This window comes from Phaethon lepturus, unplaced genomic scaffold (genome assembly GCF_000687285.1).
Source record: "Phaethon lepturus isolate BGI_N335 unplaced genomic scaffold, ASM68728v1 scaffold10600, whole genome shotgun sequence".
In the NCBI taxonomy this organism is placed as follows: Eukaryota; Metazoa; Chordata; class Aves; order Phaethontiformes; family Phaethontidae; genus Phaethon; species Phaethon lepturus.
The window spans coordinates 18,773-37,405 of record NW_010514052.1 but is presented as its reverse complement, the minus strand read 5'-3'; the positions used below and the strand labels follow the sequence as shown (position 1 = coordinate 37,405).

General features: G+C 40.5%; 1 protein-coding gene across 1 annotated transcript in view; it reads left to right on the top strand.

Moving 5' to 3' along the window:
- The window catches only part of PPEF1 (protein phosphatase, EF-hand calcium binding domain 1), a 28,436-nt gene extending 10,076 nt beyond the window's left edge, over positions 1 to 18,360 (top strand). Inside the window, exons 5-16 of the mRNA XM_010291934.1 lie at positions 1,597 to 1,711; positions 3,805 to 3,851; positions 7,820 to 7,986; positions 9,514 to 9,550; positions 10,003 to 10,152; positions 12,281 to 12,481; positions 13,924 to 14,109; positions 14,769 to 14,911; positions 15,521 to 15,627; positions 16,610 to 16,773; positions 17,597 to 17,681; positions 18,167 to 18,360. Coding sequence (XP_010290236.1) covers positions 1,597 to 1,711; positions 3,805 to 3,851; positions 7,820 to 7,986; positions 9,514 to 9,550; positions 10,003 to 10,152; positions 12,281 to 12,481; positions 13,924 to 14,109; positions 14,769 to 14,911; positions 15,521 to 15,627; positions 16,610 to 16,773; positions 17,597 to 17,681; positions 18,167 to 18,360 — 1,596 coding nt within the window. The remainder of the gene's footprint in view (positions 1 to 1,596; positions 1,712 to 3,804; positions 3,852 to 7,819; positions 7,987 to 9,513; positions 9,551 to 10,002; positions 10,153 to 12,280; positions 12,482 to 13,923; positions 14,110 to 14,768; positions 14,912 to 15,520; positions 15,628 to 16,609; positions 16,774 to 17,596; positions 17,682 to 18,166) is intronic.
- The last annotated feature ends 273 nt before the right edge of the window (positions 18,361 to 18,633 follow it).

Sequence of the window (18,633 nt, the reverse complement as noted above, 5' to 3'; positions counted from 1 at the left end):
CCTGCTGATAGCCCCAAGTGATCATACAGGTACACGGTAGGTTGACTTGGGAAACCAATCTGGCTGGAAGCTAACACAACAAAACCAAATGCAGTCAGTTCTCAGCTATACCAGTTCTCAGATTTGATTCATGACTTGGCTGCATGACCACCAGAGCCAGCACTGGGGAGGGGGTAGGATCTAGTTGGGACCTCCTCTTCTAGCACTGACATTACAGTCATTGTGAAATGGGAACCCTTAGCAGCTGCAAGGCAGGGGGTATCAGTGAGGATGCAGGACTGGGGGAGGTGTCCTAAGCTAACCTAGAAGCTAGTTATCATCTTTTTCTGGGTTAGTGTGGTTCTCTTTTTTTTCCTCCCCCCTCCCCCCCCATTCTTTTTAGATTAATTCAGGATGCAAGGGTTAATCACCTTGTTCCAGTGTGCAAGACTCCACCATAATGGAAGGGTGAATATTAAGCATCGCTAATGCAGCAGAACATGGTTATAGTACAGATCTCAGGAGCTTGCTGGCTGCGGCTGCCAAGGCACTGAGGCTGTTGCTGGTCCTCTCTCTGTGTTCCTGAGCAGGGCTCTTTGCTGCCCTCTTACAAGATGAGGGTAGGGCAGGGAGGCATTACATGGCACAGCTTTGTTTGTACCTGTGGTCATTTGTGCTTAACAGTATACTGTATATAAAGGATAAGGGTCTCTCTTGCTTTTTAATTTGCTAATAATGGTGGTGGGGTTTCTCCTGTAATTTTCTGTGGAGGCTGATCTTAAAAGTTGCAAAATATAAAGCACACGATAAATTGAGCCCACCCAGACTTCACCTTACTGTCAGCTCTCTTTTCTCCTACTATCGTTGGCATTTTATTAAGGAAATGATTATATGTAATTGGCCTTTCTTGTTTGCTTTAAAAACATGAATCTTGAAAAGTCAGTCTGTAGCTCATCGATCCCCTCTCCTCCTTTTAATTTTTGAATTAAAAGCTTTAAAAATCACTGACTGACAAAATTATCATAAAAAGCATTAGCAGAGAAGACCAGAAGCTTCGATGTTGCATTCCCGTAGCATCTTCACAGCGGACAGGCAGACAACTGTTAACAAGGCAACCCTTGCTGGAGTTTCCCTCTCATTGTTTTTGCAATTTGCTGAAATACAATTTATGGCCTTCAGGGGTTTTTTGGTTGGGTTTTCCTGTTTTATTTTGGTTTTTGTTTTTGTTTTTTTTACTCAGGACTAGAACTACATCCTTTTTTTTTTTTTTCCCATAGTTACTTTGAACAGATGATCTTATGCAATGATTCTGAGTGCTGTATAGCTCAGTCTCTTATCCTTTTCTGTAGATGGGAAGAGTAGAAATGGTACACTAGAAATAAAATGGGGAAATATGTAAAGCAAGTTCATTAAGGGCTCTATATCCATTCACTGGGAAGCAAGTGCAAAGCTATGAACACTCCTAATTCCCAGAACTAAACCATACAGCCTGTAATCATGTCTGGAGGTCTGTAGTATAAATAATATTGGCAATACATGTCTGATATTAATAAAGGACACAGACATATTGCTAATTCCAATAAGTCTCCCTTTTCTCCCTGCATTTTTTTCTCGCAGCTGCTTCATGCCCGCTATGTTCTACAGCTACTATGTGAAACTAGGAGGGTTCTCAAGGAGATGCCAAATATCACCCATCTTTCAACTTCCTACTCCAAGGAGATAACTGTCTGTGGTAAGGTGCCAAAGAAGATAACCACCTTGGGCTATCAGTTGATACTCTAAGTGGTTAGAGATACAGACATTTCCAAATGTTGCCATTACAAGAAAGTTCTCGATGCTTTTTTTTTTCTTCTTTTTTTTTCCCCACAAATGCATAAACTGGAACAAAACAAACAAAGATAAGCTTCCTGAATCACACTAAGTATATTTTAAGACAGTCCCTCACCTCCTCTTTCCTTTTCTCATTAAACATTTCTAAATGAGTCAGTATTAATTCAGCTAACACTGCAGTGTAGCTTAAATATTCCTGCACTTCCATCTCTAAAACGCCACCAAGCATTTTGATCACTGCCTGCAAGTCTCACTGCTTTCTTCTCTTACTGAGAAAAAGACTTTACCATCATAATTTACTCAGTAATGTTTTTAATGAGGGCTTAATAGGGGTGGCAAACCAGACCTTTCACTGACAGCATGACTATCTAGAATAAATTGAAATTATAATAAACCCTCATTTCTAAAGGGACTCAAGAGGATGGATCAGTCTTTATACAACCAACAAATTAGTCTCACAGAATGATGTGATGTGTCACAAGGTAAAGAAATAAGAGCTCATTGCCTGTCTATTTTGTTATGCTTTTGTAAATTATGGATAAAGGGATGCAGTATCCTGACTTGCCACAGAACACAGTAGCTGCAAAACAGAACAGTAATGGTGACATTAACTCTTGACAGCTAGCACTGTGTGCTGTGTGTAATAGTAAAGTGGTATAAGGAAAGGTACTATTACACACGCAAAACAAACAGTGTTTTTTTAGATGCGGGTATGCACCTACTTTGATTGCCAGGAAAGGGTTTGTTTAAATGAGACTTTGTATAACCAATAATTATTTAACCAAACCAACAAAAACTCTCTCCAAACCAAGGAAGCATGGATTCATACTTGTTCTCTACACGGCATGTTCTTACTAAGCAAAACGTACGTCCTCATGTTTGTATTGCATTTGCACTATGTAAGCAGCATCTAAAGGGGTCCCCTTCTCCCCTTCCTGCCATTGAAACTATTAGCTTTTGTAACCAGAAAGATTCTCTGCAGAGGATGAAAGAACAATTTTTAGACATAACTGGTCCAAAATGTTGATGTCCTTAAACTCTTTCAGTTTTTCAGTAAACTTCTTTTTTATTTTCATTTCAAATTAATAATGCAAATTAAATATGTACCTGAAATGTTTGCATCCACATATGTAATGAAAATCTCACAGGTTGAAGGACTCCTTAGAATGACTTCAGCAGGCTCATAATTTAAAAAAAAGTGGCACAGAAAACATGTAGACAGCATAAAAATGTCACTTGTCTCCTTTTCTACTCATTGGTGGTGAAAGCATATTATCACAAGATAGGTTTTGAAACTGTTCTGTGGCTTTGTGGTGGTTGAGTCACAAACGTGAGAAGGTTGGTTCTGTGAGCATGAAATTCAGTCATATACAGAGAGGTGCTGTGCTGCAGTGATCCTTTGTGTTGGGGTGAAATCCCCCTGCCTGTTCCAAAATAAACCTTTGGAAAGGGCCAAATGTGTCATTCCTGTGGCCTTAGCACTGAGGCATACAAGCATGGACAGTTCTTGACACTTTCCATCAAATCCTGCCTGTAGTAATTGAAACCTTGTCCTGAATCAGACAGATGTTCAATTGTGCTGTATGTAGTGGGCTACTTAGTAAATTTAAACCTGTTAGTATGTAGAAGTCTTACCATATTTCTAAATGTCTTTTAGTGACATCTTCTGGTTTTCAGGTTCATAATATATTTATTCATCTTACTCCCATTTCATTGAGTGAACCTTTGGCTGTGTTGCTGGTCTGATCTTCAGATCCAGCTGGAAAGACAAAAATTTAATGCAAGATAATTGTATACTCTTTTAAGTATTTAATTGCCAGATTTTATAAGCAGCTTCAGCATGTACCTTAAAATGAAGCTGATCCTAATACAAGGAGAATTACTAAGGAAAACATGTGGAAAAGCTTGTTAGGATTAACTAATTCCAGTTTTATAATTCCAGTTTTTTTCTCCTCTGTAAGAAAAAAAAAAAAAAAAAGTTTTTGTTTCCTGTAGGAGATTTGCATGGAAACCTGGATGATCTTTTGCTGATATTCTATAAGGTAAGTAGGCAGTCTGTGATGTAGCATTTTCACTTCACAACTTGTTGTTAAGAACATGTATTTACGTGTGATAGATTTATCACTGTTCTAACTGTACATGCAGTGTGCCTGTACCACACACACAAATCCTGGAACAATTTGAATAGAGTCTGTTGTAGCTTTTCCTTCTCCATATCCTCCTGCTCTCTGTGAAGGTGGAGATCCAGGAGATCATTCTTTTCCTAAATGTTGAACTGGTACATGAACCAAAACTTAAAAGGATTCTTTGCAATGTATCCAAAGTCCTGCCACTGTTTTATATTCCATATTTACTTGTCTTCTAAAATCAGGAGCTAACTTAGTTCCTGTTGTAACACTACCTCACGGATAATTTTGGCCCTCCAGAAGAAATGCAGAAGCGTTCATTTAGGCCTTCCATTGATAACCTGCAAAGTGATTTTTATTGCTACTTGTTTACAAGAAACAAAAAAGAGTGCTATCTGTTTAAAAGCTTTTTAAGTCTTGGAAGCAATCACATAGTCTGCACAAAAATGGAAATACCTTGAGCACCCTTTACATATCCTTGAACAGCTGCTCACTTTTTAATGTTAAAAAAGCATAGCTCTGTTTTACTGATGTGAAAAAAAAGTAAGCTCCAGGCTATTTTTCCACAACTGTATATTTCACTGAAGATGCAAGAAATTTCCTATATTTAATTTCACATTTATCTTTAGCATGAATCACCACCTTTCATTTAGCAGATGGTCTCTTTGACTTGAGCTTTCCGGGGGAAGGGCTTTGTGTCTGATCCTTATACATTCATCTGCACTGAAGGGAGACTGAAGTGAGCTAAACCAGGTGGTTAAATGATGTAATTCCTCCTTGCTTCCAACTTTGTTACACTTTATCTGACACTTGTTGAACGGAAACTTGGCTGTTTTGCCTGAGTGCATGCCTAAAGCCTGTTGAAGTATAATCAGACCTTTTTACAGAGTTCTGCTTTTCTTATTAATCAATCAATTATATTTTGCTGGTCCGTGGCTTGTAGTCTTTTAGCTGTTATTTTAATTAGGCAATCTTCCTTTTTGAAACTGGCATAAGAGCATGACACATATTGGTTTCATACACAGGACCTGGAATAGGAAGAAGGACTATTTTGAAGATAAATGCGTAGATATATTTACAACTGCAGTCAGCCTGAATTTTACTCTTTTGGTGTAAACAGAAAATGATTCTTTTTCCTCTCACTAATGGATGTTACAAAGAGCAAAACACTCTAAGCAAGGACTAAATCCTGACTTCAGTAAATTCAGAGCCAAAACTCCAACTGACTTCAGGGACTAGAGTTTACCCCCAGTCGTTCTCCGTTAATCTTCCAGGGGAGTCCTTCCACCAAACCGAATAAAATGGACAAATATTTTGTCATTTCGAAGTGGTTCAGAAAGTAGAGTGCACATGATAGAGCTGCTTAGTTATTTAGAAGCAATTCAAATGACACAGTATTTTCTGTCCCCTCTGAGCAGTTTACTCAGCTGAGCAGTGAACCCAGTTAGCCTCTGGGATTTGTTTTTTTCTGCTTCCCTGTTTCAGTTGGAAGGGATTTCTTCCTCCGAGTTGGTATGAACCACCAGCAACCTTAAACAAAAGGGTGCAATCCTAAACAGTGCCATGAAGAGTGCAGTGATCTCAGGTCTGCACAGAGCTGAAATGGCTCCCAGTGCATTTTGGAAGCTGGCATGGAGGCTGGGTGCCTTGAGTGTGGGGCTCTGTCCAGGGAACTTTTATCACAGCACTTTTACAAACTGCTAACAGCAGACAAACAGAAACTAGCAATCTACAGCTTATCGATACAATGCTGGTTGTTATAGCATGTACAACTCTTAAACCTGGCTTGGGTGAGGCTAAGATAATTACTTCTTTTTCAATAGCCAGTTGGTAAGGTTCATTCAGTCCCTGCATTAATCTCCATTACATTACAACATTTCGTGAAATTCCTTGAAACCCTTGAATTTTAAATTACATATTGCTAAGTTAGATTGTTAAATGGATGCTATGGATAGAAATAGCTTGAAGCTGTAGAAAATGCAAACAACAAATGGAAGTTAGTTAATCACTAACCCAGCAGATACAGTAATGATGCCCGGCAGCAAGTTGCTAATCGGTAGAAGGCCTTGTTCACCTCTTTGACAAGTCAGAGGCTGCAACAGCCTTTAATTTAGTTTTGCTCTTATTGTAAGTCGAAACCACAGAAAAGGAAATAAAAACTTTGCATGAGTGTGGAACAAAACTAAAATGTCACATAGAAGTTGGAAGTCCAAAACTAACTCTCATTTAAAACTAAGAGTTGTGGGTAAACTTTTCCAAAAGAAGAATGATAGAGTCTGGAGAGTGCTTCAGGAGATCTGTCTTTCCATGAGGACTGCAGTTATAGAGTGGCTGTGTGTATACTGTCAATCTGCTGGTGAGGCACATGCCTATTGATTTTAAGGCAAAGCTTATATGAATTCAACTTTCCAGGAGCTGCTGCTGAGTCTCTCCTGTCTGTTCCACTTCTGAAATCCGTCCTTTCTTTTTTTAAAACCACTACAACCCACTGCATTAGCAGAGTCTCAGAAATTGCAACTTTTGTGAGCACAGAGCAGCCACATGGCTCTTCTCAGTTAACTTGGAGAGAACTGGGGAGAGGCTACGGCAAAAACCAAGCAAGCTGTATTTACAGCAGTCAGGATTGTGCTGCTGTGGGAATCGAGAGGCCAGGATTCACTACTGCATCCTAACATAACAGCACAGGACACTGATTGTGACAAAAAAGAGATTTCCTAATGGATTCAAGTTAAACGTTTTATTGATTCTCTGGCCAAATCGTGCATCCTGCAATAAACCTGCTAAGGCAATGCAACAGGGAATGCCACAGGAACATAGGAAGTGCTGGACACTGACGCGGTAGCTGTGTTCAGGAAGTGGGGTGTCTTGCAATGCTGCCAGACTTGTTAAGAGTGGCTTCCAGAGGTGTAATGTGATTTTATAGGTGTTCTATTGATAATTACTGTACATGCCAATTGTGAAAACAGAGGTTTTCTTTTCCTGGCAAGTAAAAATTGAAATAATACTTCTGATACTCATGATTGGAAATGATGAAGCCACACATAATTGCTGCTATACTTTCTGTAAGCTGATGGCACCTATTGACATGTTGATAACTAATCTAATAAAACACACCATCAGTTCACAATACTAGCTTTTGATAAGTCACCACTCATAATAAAGCATTGCTCTAATATCTTAGAAAAAACTAGGTAAGAAATACTTGTATGTACAGCCTCTCAGGTTTGTGAGTATTCAAGTATATCTTTGCCCTGGGTAGGGGCAAAATGCAATGTGAGTAAAATTCAAGTAGTGCTTTCAGGATTAAAGCAACTGGAAGCAAGGTTCTTCAGAGTTCTGTATAAAGATTTGATGTCTCTGGACTACAGTCTTTCTCAGGATTTTTAGAAGCATACACTGCAATGTAAATACATTAAATTCATTTTTGTACTGTGTAAGGAAACATAAGAACCTTCAGACTTGTGTCAGAAGATAATTTTTCATAGATTTCTTTTCTTCCATTCAAAATGAATGACTTCTTTCTATTTGCAAGTGCATAGCTTCCTGGCAGCAGTTGCATTAACAGAAAAGTATATTTTATTAGAAGAATAATGTTCCTATTGGTCCCTTTTCATTTAATTTAATAGGTAGAGGAAAGGATTAGAGATGGAATCATAGGAAAAGTCAGAGAGGTCATCTCTTCTCTGATGGCTCATACAGGTTGTCTGATCTGAAGATTTTTGTTCTAAGCAGTGGAAATAAAGAAATGCTGCATTTTAGATCTCTGTATTGTGCATGTTTTTTGCAGATTTTCTAGCAATGTGATCTCATTTGAAATGCTATTTCCTTTATTACAGTAGCATAGAAGCGTCTCTAAATATCCTTGTTTTTGTCTCCTTCTGCAGAATGGTCTGCCTTCAGAACAAAACCGTTATGTTTTTAATGGTGATTTTGTTGACAGAGGGAAAAATTCTATGGAAATACTTATAATCCTGTTTGCATTTCTTCTTATCTACCCCAATGATTTACACTTGAATAGAGGAAACCACGAAGACTACATCATGAACCTGAGGTAGATTTTAGGGGGCTGGGGGGAAGGAGTATCTGGTCTTTCACTAGAAATGTTGGAGCTTTTGAAGGCTGCTTTACCCACTGTGAGACTCTAAAACAGAAATAATGTTTTATTAGGTATTCAGGTGTAGCTCTGCATCTTCAAGATGTGTGAGGGGGGCAAAGAACATCCTCATTACACACAGACACTTGAACGGGAGCCAGTTCTTGTCTCTGACCTAATCACAATCCATTGAAATCAATGTCCTTAGTTCAGTTTACAGAGTACTAAATTTGTGGAAAGGGCACAGGTAGAAGGATTATATTTAAGTTAAAGCATTGGCTTTTTCTACAACATAGCAAAAGACGTAATAGTATGCAATATAATGGAACCAGGAACTGATATTTCACTTTAGACTAAGATGTCGCTTCCCAAACACAAGGGGTGGGTAAATATCCTAACTTCTACACCATGGAGGTCCATTAGTGGAGAGGTGGCAGTCTACCCCATGCAGGATAAGCTGAGATCCTGTTTTCTAATACAGATACTTGTACTCGGCTGTACAGCACTGCTAAGGGAGTGGGTGCAGCCAGTGTCTCTGGCTGTAGTGAAAGTGTGACTTGTAGACAAAATCATGTCACAAACATGAAAAGAACTCCTCAGTCCTGGTCCCTACAATTCTTAGCCACCCCAGTAAGTCTTTCGGTGACTGACTGGTGAATAACCTGCTGTACCCCTTCTATCGCTTGATGCTTGCACATAGAATATATCACTCTTTAGCCCAGGCATAAACCTGGGTTAGAGGCCCAGGTTCAAATCCTATTAATGATCCACATAAGAGAATCAGTTTCACATGATACTTTCTTTTTCAGCACTTAATTAAAAATAAAAAATAGTAAGATGAGATAAGTTACTTTATCTACAAGGTTGGAAATTTCCTACCCAAAATAGTGGAAAATACTAACTAAGTCTGTGATGGTATGGAGTGCAAAGATGCATTCCTGTGGATGGCTCTTTGCTGGGCATTTTGATTAGCAGTGCTGCACGTCTGTAAATTTGAAAGCTGAGAGTTAGGGTGTTGTGAAAATGCCCTTTGCACCAAGGATATCTTGGTGTTAAGAGAATGAGGTATCAAAACCCTTGTACCTTGTGGGGGAAAAGACGTGACAGACAACACTGTCTAATAAAGTTGAGTGATTTAGAATAAAAAACTCTGTGGAGGTTTTGTGGGAATTTTTGCCCATCATCAGTTAGGTGCCTTTGAACTTTCTTTCTGGTATCTAAAAGGTAAAACTGCTAAGCTATTTAATTTAGATGGGAAAAAGGCCACTGAATAATTATTGTTCTGGATTCTGTTCCTGATCTCTGTATGTACAAGAAATCAGTTTAACTCAATTCTTGAGACAAAGCAGAATAAAGCACATTTAAACAGAGGTGAGACAGAATGACAGAAGAGAAAGAGGGATAGAAAACTCCTGGCAAACACTATAGAAAATCGTGCAGAAGGGGCATACTGAACACCAGTTCATGATGTTGTCCTATTTTCAGATATGGCTTCACAAAAGAAGTTTCAAAGAAGTACAAGGTAAGATTCTTCCTCCTCCGCCTTTATTTTCTTTGTAGTCTTGCACATGTAAAATGAAACCCGTGTAAACACAGTTTATTTAGGGTAGTACAGAATTACTTTAGTAATGTAGTTGAAGTTATTTTTCCACTGTTTTTCAGTGGAATAACTGCCAAAACAATTTTAAATGTTAGCTTTTTATGCTCAGAGAGCTATAGGATGAAATAAATAACAGTCGTAAGGCCACTCAAGAACACAAAGAGGTGAGCATGAAAGAAAAACGAAATGCTACAGAGACAACCATTAATGGCTCTAAAGTAAATGTGAGAATTTGTTTGTCGGTGTTGCAGTTCGGGCTGTCACCTGGACAGAACTGTTCATAAAGACTGTGGCAGACACTTAAGCAAAATCTTGAACTTAGAAGCAACAGAATCTGCCAGAAATAGGATCTAATACAAGAGTATGTTTTACAGGACCATGGGAAACAGATTTTGTTTCTTCTGCAAGACGTCTTTAGCTGGCTTCCCCTTGCCACTATAATTGATAGCAAAGTTCTTATCCTACATGGAGGGATTTCAGACACCACAGATTTGGATTTTCTGAATGCACTTGAGAGAAATAAGGTAAGAGATCATATTTATGTAGGGGCAATTTTGTTTTCTTTAAAAAATTTAGCAGTAGAAATGCTAAGGTCAAGTTGTTTGCATTAAGAAAAGAAATGGCTTCTGTATAAGGCGCATAAGGAAAAAAAAAGACTTGGTTTTTCTTCAGAATCAGTGTTTATGAAGGAAAGTTTCAGTATGTGTTGGGAGCCAATTGTTTGGCTGCTGTAAAGTAACATGGGTCTTTTGACTTTAAAATAGCTAAAAACACTTTAGATACCTCCCTCCTGCAGTGATGACGCATTAGTCAGAAAGTATGAAAATTACTTAATTCTCAGGCATTTCTAAACACTTTGGAAATCAATCTGGCCACATCTTTTTAGCACTGCCTTTTGTCTTGGGGCTGTGCTTCTGCCATCTGCCATGTGGGGGAAGTTTACCACCCATGAGGCGCTCCGTTGCCAGCAGCTGAGCTTTGCAGATGTGGGAGAGCCTTTCCAGCAGGATCAAACTTCAGGACCTGGTCTTGAGAAAACAGAAAACTACTGCTTTTCAGGGATTTAGAAGACAGAAACATCCATTTTTTTTTTCTGAAATGGTGAGAAAACACAGCTCTTTCAAATCAGTGGAAGACAGTGTGGGGTTTGGACAACTAAATCACGATGTTTGCATGTGAGTGGGATGCTTAAGTTCCTTATAATCAATGGAGATCCAGGAGATCTGGTGGCGACCCAGATCTTACAATTGCTCAGACATACGTCTCCAGTGCTGTTTGTGGAATCATCCCGTAGCCAAGGGATGTCCCCTCTGGCCTCTGCCTGCCTCTGGATAAAGTCTTCTTCGCAAGTCTCCTCCACTAGTCTCTTTTAGGTCTGGTTCTTATCTGCCTACCTCACCCTAATTCACAGACATGTTAGAGCATCCCAGATAGCACAAGATACCTGTGTTCAAGCAACCTTGTGTACCTTGTCATTAGTGTCTGTGGAATCTAGAGCCATTTCTCTCATACTCATGCTTTCTAATGCAGAAATAAATGCTTTACAGGACAGTCAGGTGTATCTCTGCTTCTTAAAGATGTGAAAAAGGGCAATGAATACTTCTGGTCATCAGTCTAGGCTCCATTGGCTATACCACTATACACTAAAATTGTGTGCCTAACTATAGATGTAGGTATCTTAACCATGAGCTGAGTTCTGCCCATGCATTCACCAGGGCTGGGCGCAGCGTGTTACTGATGCAGTATCTGTGAAATGTAGAATCAAAAGGTCAAAGTTGCTGCCACAGGAGAGCATTGCTAATGAGACATGTGGCCCACAACTCAGGGTGATATCACTCAAGGCCAACTGATGTATTTTAACTGGTACAGCTGGCAACTGACAGGTCTCAAATACTGGTCAGTGCACTGGGGAATAACCCAGTGGTTTGCATTTTGTTTTGCATCAGTCCTTTTCTTTGTTAAAGAGTGAAATGGCGGGGGGGGGGGTACGACGGACACACAGTATTGCTGGGGGTTTTTTGTTCAAAAAATGAACTAGTATGAGAACATTTCAAATGAGAAGAAACGATACTCCCTGGAGAAGAGTCTGTATTCATAGGCATCCATGGAGTCATAGCACACAGCTCCAAAAAAGCAAATGCCCATACATATAGTAGCAGGTTAATTTAACAATAAAAGAGCTTGATGTAATACTTCATCAATTTCACTGTTATCCTCCTGATAGTCCATTTATTTTAGCCAAATTAACCTAGCAGCATGCTACCGTATCAGAGCAATAGTGAATGATGTTTCAGCTTCAGTACAGTATACATTTGTATTTTCAGTTTCCAGTGAATCTGGGCACTTCAGTGTTTGCCCTGAGCCCAGGCTGTACTTGGTGTATAGTGAGACCCTGTGATTGTCTGTGGCTTGGAATGAGTCTGTGTGTCTTGATAAAAATACAAGAGCAGCTCTGAAGAGGCTGGCCACTGACAGATATAAAACAAAATTTCTGCAAGTGCCAAACACCTGCAGCTTCTACCAAACCTGTGAGTTCAGGACATTTGAGTTCGGTATTGAGTACAGGAAATGGGAACTGATGTGCCTTTCAGCTAACACCTCTGTATCATCTTTATGTTCTGGTAACTCTTTCAATTTTTTTTTTTTTCCAAGTTGAAATCTTTGATGCGGCCACCAAAGACAGTGAGAGACAGACAGGACCAAGTGAAGGAGAGAATTCCCACAACCAGACCCAGTAAACACATTGCCAACCAGAATGTTGCAGGGAAAACACAACACATTTCTTCATTGGGCTCCACTGAGCCTTCAGGCTCAAATTTGCCTCCAGACCCTGCCCTGAAGGAATGGAAACAAGTAGGTGAAACCAAAGACAGACTGATACCAAACCACTCCTGCACAAAACCAGCAGGTGCTCTGTTCAGGCAGCATGTTTGAATCTGATTCTTGGGTGTATACCAGCAAGCTATTAGTTATATGGATGATTTTTGTAGACCTGGTAATAAAGACTTGTGATTTTACCCATAAAGTACAATTTACCCAATGTTTTCTTTTCTTAGCCGTTAGGAGGAGGAAACTGCTCAGTATGAGATGTGTTTGCATGCCCTCCTGTGGTTGGATCTGTTGGTACATGGTTGTCAGTTTAAATAGGTCAGACTTTGCAATTGTTAGCGATAGTGAGCACCTTTTTTTGGCTGTGGTTTTGGCAGCTGAATGCTGATACTGCCCAAAAAAATCCGACTCTTGAGACCTACAGGCTGATTACTCGAGAGTGTGAAGTTTTTGTCCTCTGGCTGTTCATTTCCTCTTGCATATTAGAGGGAATATGGAGCTCTTGTCATACTGTAATTTAATAAATTGTGACAATTTGAAAAGCTTAATTTGCACAGCAATTTAGAAGGTCAATATTGAGTTTAATATAAGTTTATTTTTCTGAGCTTGTCTTCAGAGAACTGCTTTAAGGGGCAGAGAGTTTTCTTTTGGCTTCTTGAGAAGCAAATCAGTCTCTGGAAATGTGATTTCCCTAGATACCTATCTGACCCACATACTAACATAATGGGCACAAGCAACGCCCCCCACCATCTGACACTCCCCCAGCTAACCAAGCATCCACTGAGCCACACTCACAAATGTGAAGCTCAATGTGTTAGTGTAAACCTTGTCCAGTGAGGTTTAAACACATTTTGCCTAATGTTTGCTACTGACTAGAATTGTTAGGTTAGGTAACTTTAAACAATGATAATTCATCCTCGTCTGAATCCTGCTAAAATGCTAATATGTAAAACCTTTGTTTGAAACGTGAGCTAAGCGAAGACAATAAAGCCAAAGGCAGCTCTTGTCATGTTTAGAGCAGGCACTCCCAAGCTTAGTTTAGGTAAAACCACCGACCCATGTGGTTATCAGGTCTGTGCTGGGAAATCGAAAAAACCTCTCACACCTAGATGTGAAGAAGGCAGCCTTTGCTCTCTTTGAAATAGCCCAGGTACCATTCCTGATGCACCTACCTGAGTCTGGAAACCTCAGCTGTAAAAGAAGGTACATTTCTGAAGTTGTATTTCATCTGAAAAAAGTTCATCCAAAATCTAGATAATGTTTCTTAAGAAAAGTAAAACCAAAGTTTCAGCCCAAAAGAATGCCCTGCTGAAAGGAAGGAAGAAAACACAAGACCTACTTGTTAGCTTGGGTGTGTTTTCTCCCTGTACTGTGGGGCTTTTGCTATGGCCAGTATTTTAGACAGCCATAGCCTGTCAGTCCTCACCTACTATCAGTCCTCACTTGCTTGAATTTGCTATTTATAGATCCTTGACATTCTCTGGAGTGATCCAAGAAGCCAAAATGGCTGTACACCAAACAAGTGTCGAGGAGGAGGCTGTTACTTCGGCCCTGATGTCACTGCCAAGCTGTTTGAAAGGTATAATCTGAAGATGCTCATCAGGTCTCATGAATTTAAGCCGGAAGGTTATGAGATCAGTCACGACGGAAAGGTAAATTGCTTCCACGTAAAGTAGAATTCTCCTGTGAATTTCACAGGCACATCCATAGTAGATTTGTTTGCAAATTTAATTAAAAAAAAAAAAAAGTGACATCTTTTTAAAATGGGTTTGGGGGAACTCTGTGCTAGATGAAAGATGTTAGAACAAATTACGGAGTTCTGACAAGCAAAAGTTTTTACCCCTTCAGGGAGTGGGGACTGGATTATCACTTGTGTGAAAGCAAATGAACATCAACAAAACCCCTGAGGAGAGTTATGTGTAAATACAGGCAAGAGATGCTCTAAGGCTCTAGAAGCCTTTTAACTTAATAATTCTCTTCTGGCCCTGCTTTCTGACATGCTGTATCAGTAGGCCAGCAAGAATCTTGAAAACCATGTCTATCTATCTTAGAAAGAGTTTTCTGCTAAACAGCGTGTTGTATCACACCGCCCTCTGAACTGAAGTCTTCCTATGACAGGCCAAAAATAACAGACCTGGAGCTCCGACTCAAAAAGCACAAGCAATTTGGTGAACAACATAGTTGTTGATCTCTGGTTTTACTTGTAGACACTTCATTTTGTAACCTGCATGTTTTTCTAAGCTCAGTTTCAGAAACTGGTCTCAAGAAGAGTTGTTCTAGCCAATCCAGTTTCTTTGTTTCCTATGATCAGGTTATCACTATATTTTCTGCCTCTAACTATTACGAAGAGGGGAGCAATCGGGGAGCGTACATCAAACTGAATCCTGAACTGATCCCTCGGTTTGTACAGTATCAAGTCAGCAAGCACACACGCAGGCAGAATCTTCGAGAGAGGTAAAGCTGTGTGTTGTATGCAGTGAGTGTGTACTCACTTAGCATGTGAGTACCTGCCACAAATCTAAAGTTTGATTGAATAATTGAATAGGCATCTGTCCTCCTCGTTCTATTTTACAATTTAAAAATTAATACAGTAGACAAAACATGTTCCAAGTGCTCTAACTTGGTTTCCTGAGGAACTCCCTGAGGTAATTAGACGTAGTAAGCGGTTATAACAGACAGTTGTCGGGGATTCATAAAGGGCCTGTGCCTGTCAGTCAGGTCTGCTTTAAGGCTGCAGCATTAATCTGGACAAATCCTGTTATGAATCAAGTCCAAAAAGTTTTTCATGACAGCTTTGCCATGCCTAGCACTGTGGTCAAATTTACTAAAGCAAAGCAGCTTAGAATTACCTGCATAAAAGTGATTATCTCCTGAACTCAGATTATTCTTATGGGGCTTTGTTTTGTTGGTTTGGGTTTTTTTTCCTCAGTGTTGTCTTTTAGGATAACCCTAAACATACTACATATTAAAGGATATCAGAATCTGATAAAGAATGTTGAAAAGCATAAAATGCTAGAGGATTTAAATACTTCAATGATCTGCTCTGCATTTTTTTCCTCCTAGGGTGGGTACAATTGAATCATCTGCCTTAAAGTCCTTAAGAGAGAAGATTTATGCTCACAGGTCTGAACTCACTAGTGCTTTTGCACAGTATGACCTCAACGGCACAGGTAACACGACCTCTCTGTCCAGTTGCCGCCATGGGGAAAACAGCTTCCATGGGCAAGGGGCAGAGAGGACAAACCCCATGGAGAGGGAGACTGCCTGCCAGTGTAAGGCTGGAGGGTAGCAGAGGCTGGTTGATCTTAAGTTCTTCCTGACCACAGAGGAAGATAGGTGTTAGCAAGTGCTTAACCTCAGTAAACAACTCAAGGAGACAAAACGTTAAGTAGGAAGAAGAAAACAGCTGAAACACATGGGCAAATAAGGAAATGGTATTTGTTGTTGGGCAAAGAGTTTGGGCAGGCAAATCCAGCTCCAGAAGCTCAAAGGGCACCACCTTCACATCAGAGTGTCTTCAGATGTCAGACAGGGAATTGGGGTCTCAGGTGAGGAGGGAACTGGTCTCCGAGTCTGGGAGATATCTGAGTAAAGTTGACTGGCTATGTCACTAGGAGACAGAGGCTCACCCATCAGCTGAAGAAAAGTCAGGGGTAAATTGATACATGGATCTTTCATGCAGGAGTTAGTGATTTTGAGTACAAATAGAGCTTTTCCTCACGATGGCTTCCCACTTCACTGGTTTGCCATCAATTACCCTGAAAGGTCCATCAATAAGTGATGGTACTGTCTCTTTGTCCACTGACAACTGTTTAACATATTTCTGTCTTGTTGGGTTTTCAGTGACGTAAGTCTCTATAGTTGCAGCTCGGCTCAAATCTGAAGTACTCTTCATGGAATAATCTGGTTTTCTCAAAAGGTATTAAAACATGCTGAACGTTATAATAGCATCACAAAGTTGTTGAAGGTGGAAGGCACCTGTGGAAATATCTAGTCCAACCCCGCTGCTCATTGTTACAAGGCTGTTTATCCCAGGGTGAAGAGAAAATGTCTGTTTTGCAATTGTTCTTTAAAAAGGCAGAAAGCATGCTGGTGACTGATGTGTGCTGTGTCACATACTGCTTGTAACCATGAACCAAACCCTTCTGGCAGGCAAGATTTCTGTCAATGACTGGGCTGCAGCGATGGAGTCCGTCCTACAGCTGGAACTGCCCTGGAGGATGCTGCGGTCTCAGTTAGCACAGATGAACCCAGACGGAGAAGTTGACTTCATGTCATGTTTTTACGATTTGAAAATAGGTCAACCTATAAAAGAGGTAAGGAGGACAATGCCACCTTGCAAATCTTGGAGGAACAGCTTTTGGTGCAACTTGAGGCATAAGACAGTGGTTTGGCCAATCAGGTAGACATCTACAGCTGAACAAGTTGCCACACTTCCTTTTATAGACACTGGAGGGAAATGAGCTCTGCTAGGGTACAAATCATCATTCCCTGCTAAGGTAGACACCTAAAATAGGTTGGATGAGTCACATGCTAGAACTGCTTCTTACTTTCCGTTGACTCTCCAGGGCATTTAGATAACATAGCTGAGGAGATGCGGCAAATCCTACTCAGAGCACTCAACGCTCACTCTCCGAGATAAACTTTTCAAATGTGCTCCAATTCAGGCACCTGTAGGAGGGAGTCACATGTGTAGATGGACTTTTTAGATGCTCAGTGGCAGGTGAGGTCTCTTCTACCGAGTCCAGTTGTTACCAGTGCTCTGGCACTTAGCTGTTGCCATCATTTTTCTGAACAGCAGGATCCATTCACGTAAGTACAGCGAAAGCTTTGTACCAGTGCATGGCATACAGCATCTTCCCTAGGATAGCCACATTTCCACAAATACTTACTGAAGGTAGGAGGTGTGAAGGGCTCCTTCCCTCCATGCCCCACCATCTGCAAGTGACAGGTTTTGGCTGATTATTCCTCAGGGCAAGACACAAAGTATCATTCCAGGGAACTTGAGCATAAGGATTTATTTTTTTAAACATTTGAGAAGTTAAACTGGGAACATAGATTTGGATAGTACATATTCTGCTGGTTAGACTAACTCAAACCAAGGTCTGAATGGTTTCCTCTATGGGATTTCAAAACCAGGTTCAGCCAGCTTTGGTGGAAACACTGTGCAGATACCGAAAGGATCTGGAGATCATCTTTAACATCATTGACAAAGATCACTCAGGTAAGTCTAGGCAACTTCCCTGTACCAGCTCTAGAAAGTCTGTACTAGTCCTCCTTCCCCACTGTGTTTCCTCCTCAAGGCTTCTAAATATAGAGGAACCCGAGGTGATATAATTTTCCTGGTTTAGTGAAGACTAATTTAAGCAGTCGGGCTGTAACCATGTAAGGGACATTAAGAAAAAATTCTCACATACCCCATCTCCAGTACTGGCTTCACTCTTTTGGGGGATTTTTCTCCCTTCCCCTCTCACTCAGTATTTACCGCATTCTCAGTTCCGCATTACATCATTACCTGAAGTAAAAATGTACTTTAGTCATGAAATCACAAAGCATACTCAAGCTACAGCAGGCAGCAAAGGAGCACGCATGCATGCATCTGTGTGTGTATGTGAGGGCTGTCGTGGTTTAGCACACAACTCCATCCCAGCCAAAACCAGGACAGGGATACAGCACTGGAAAAACCCATCTGCTGTCTGTCTCCTTTAGGTATGATTTCTCTTGAGGAGTTTGGCCATATGTGGAGACTCTTCGCTTCTCACCTGGGCATCGATGTACGTGATGAATCCCTCGACAAGTTAGTCCTCAGCATAGACTACAACAAAGATGGCCAGATCGACTTCAATGAATTTTTAGAGGCCTTTCACGTGGTTCATAGACTAGAGAAAAAGGCAAACTCATGAAAAGGGAGAATTCTGGTGGGCTCTCTTGGAAGCTCACCTTCCTGTTGTTACTCATAAACACGCTGGGAAACCAATTTCTGGACTGACAAATAAATGGGCTGCTCGGTACGGTAAGCACTGCGGTCAGTGTGTAAACCTTTATTTATTCCCTTTGGATGATTTGTACCTGCGAGTAACGAGTCAGAAGAGATGAAAACCTACTGCTTACAGTATGACTGTGCCACTGCCACATCAGCACCTTACCATTTATTCTCTCCCTTGGTGGCATCTCCC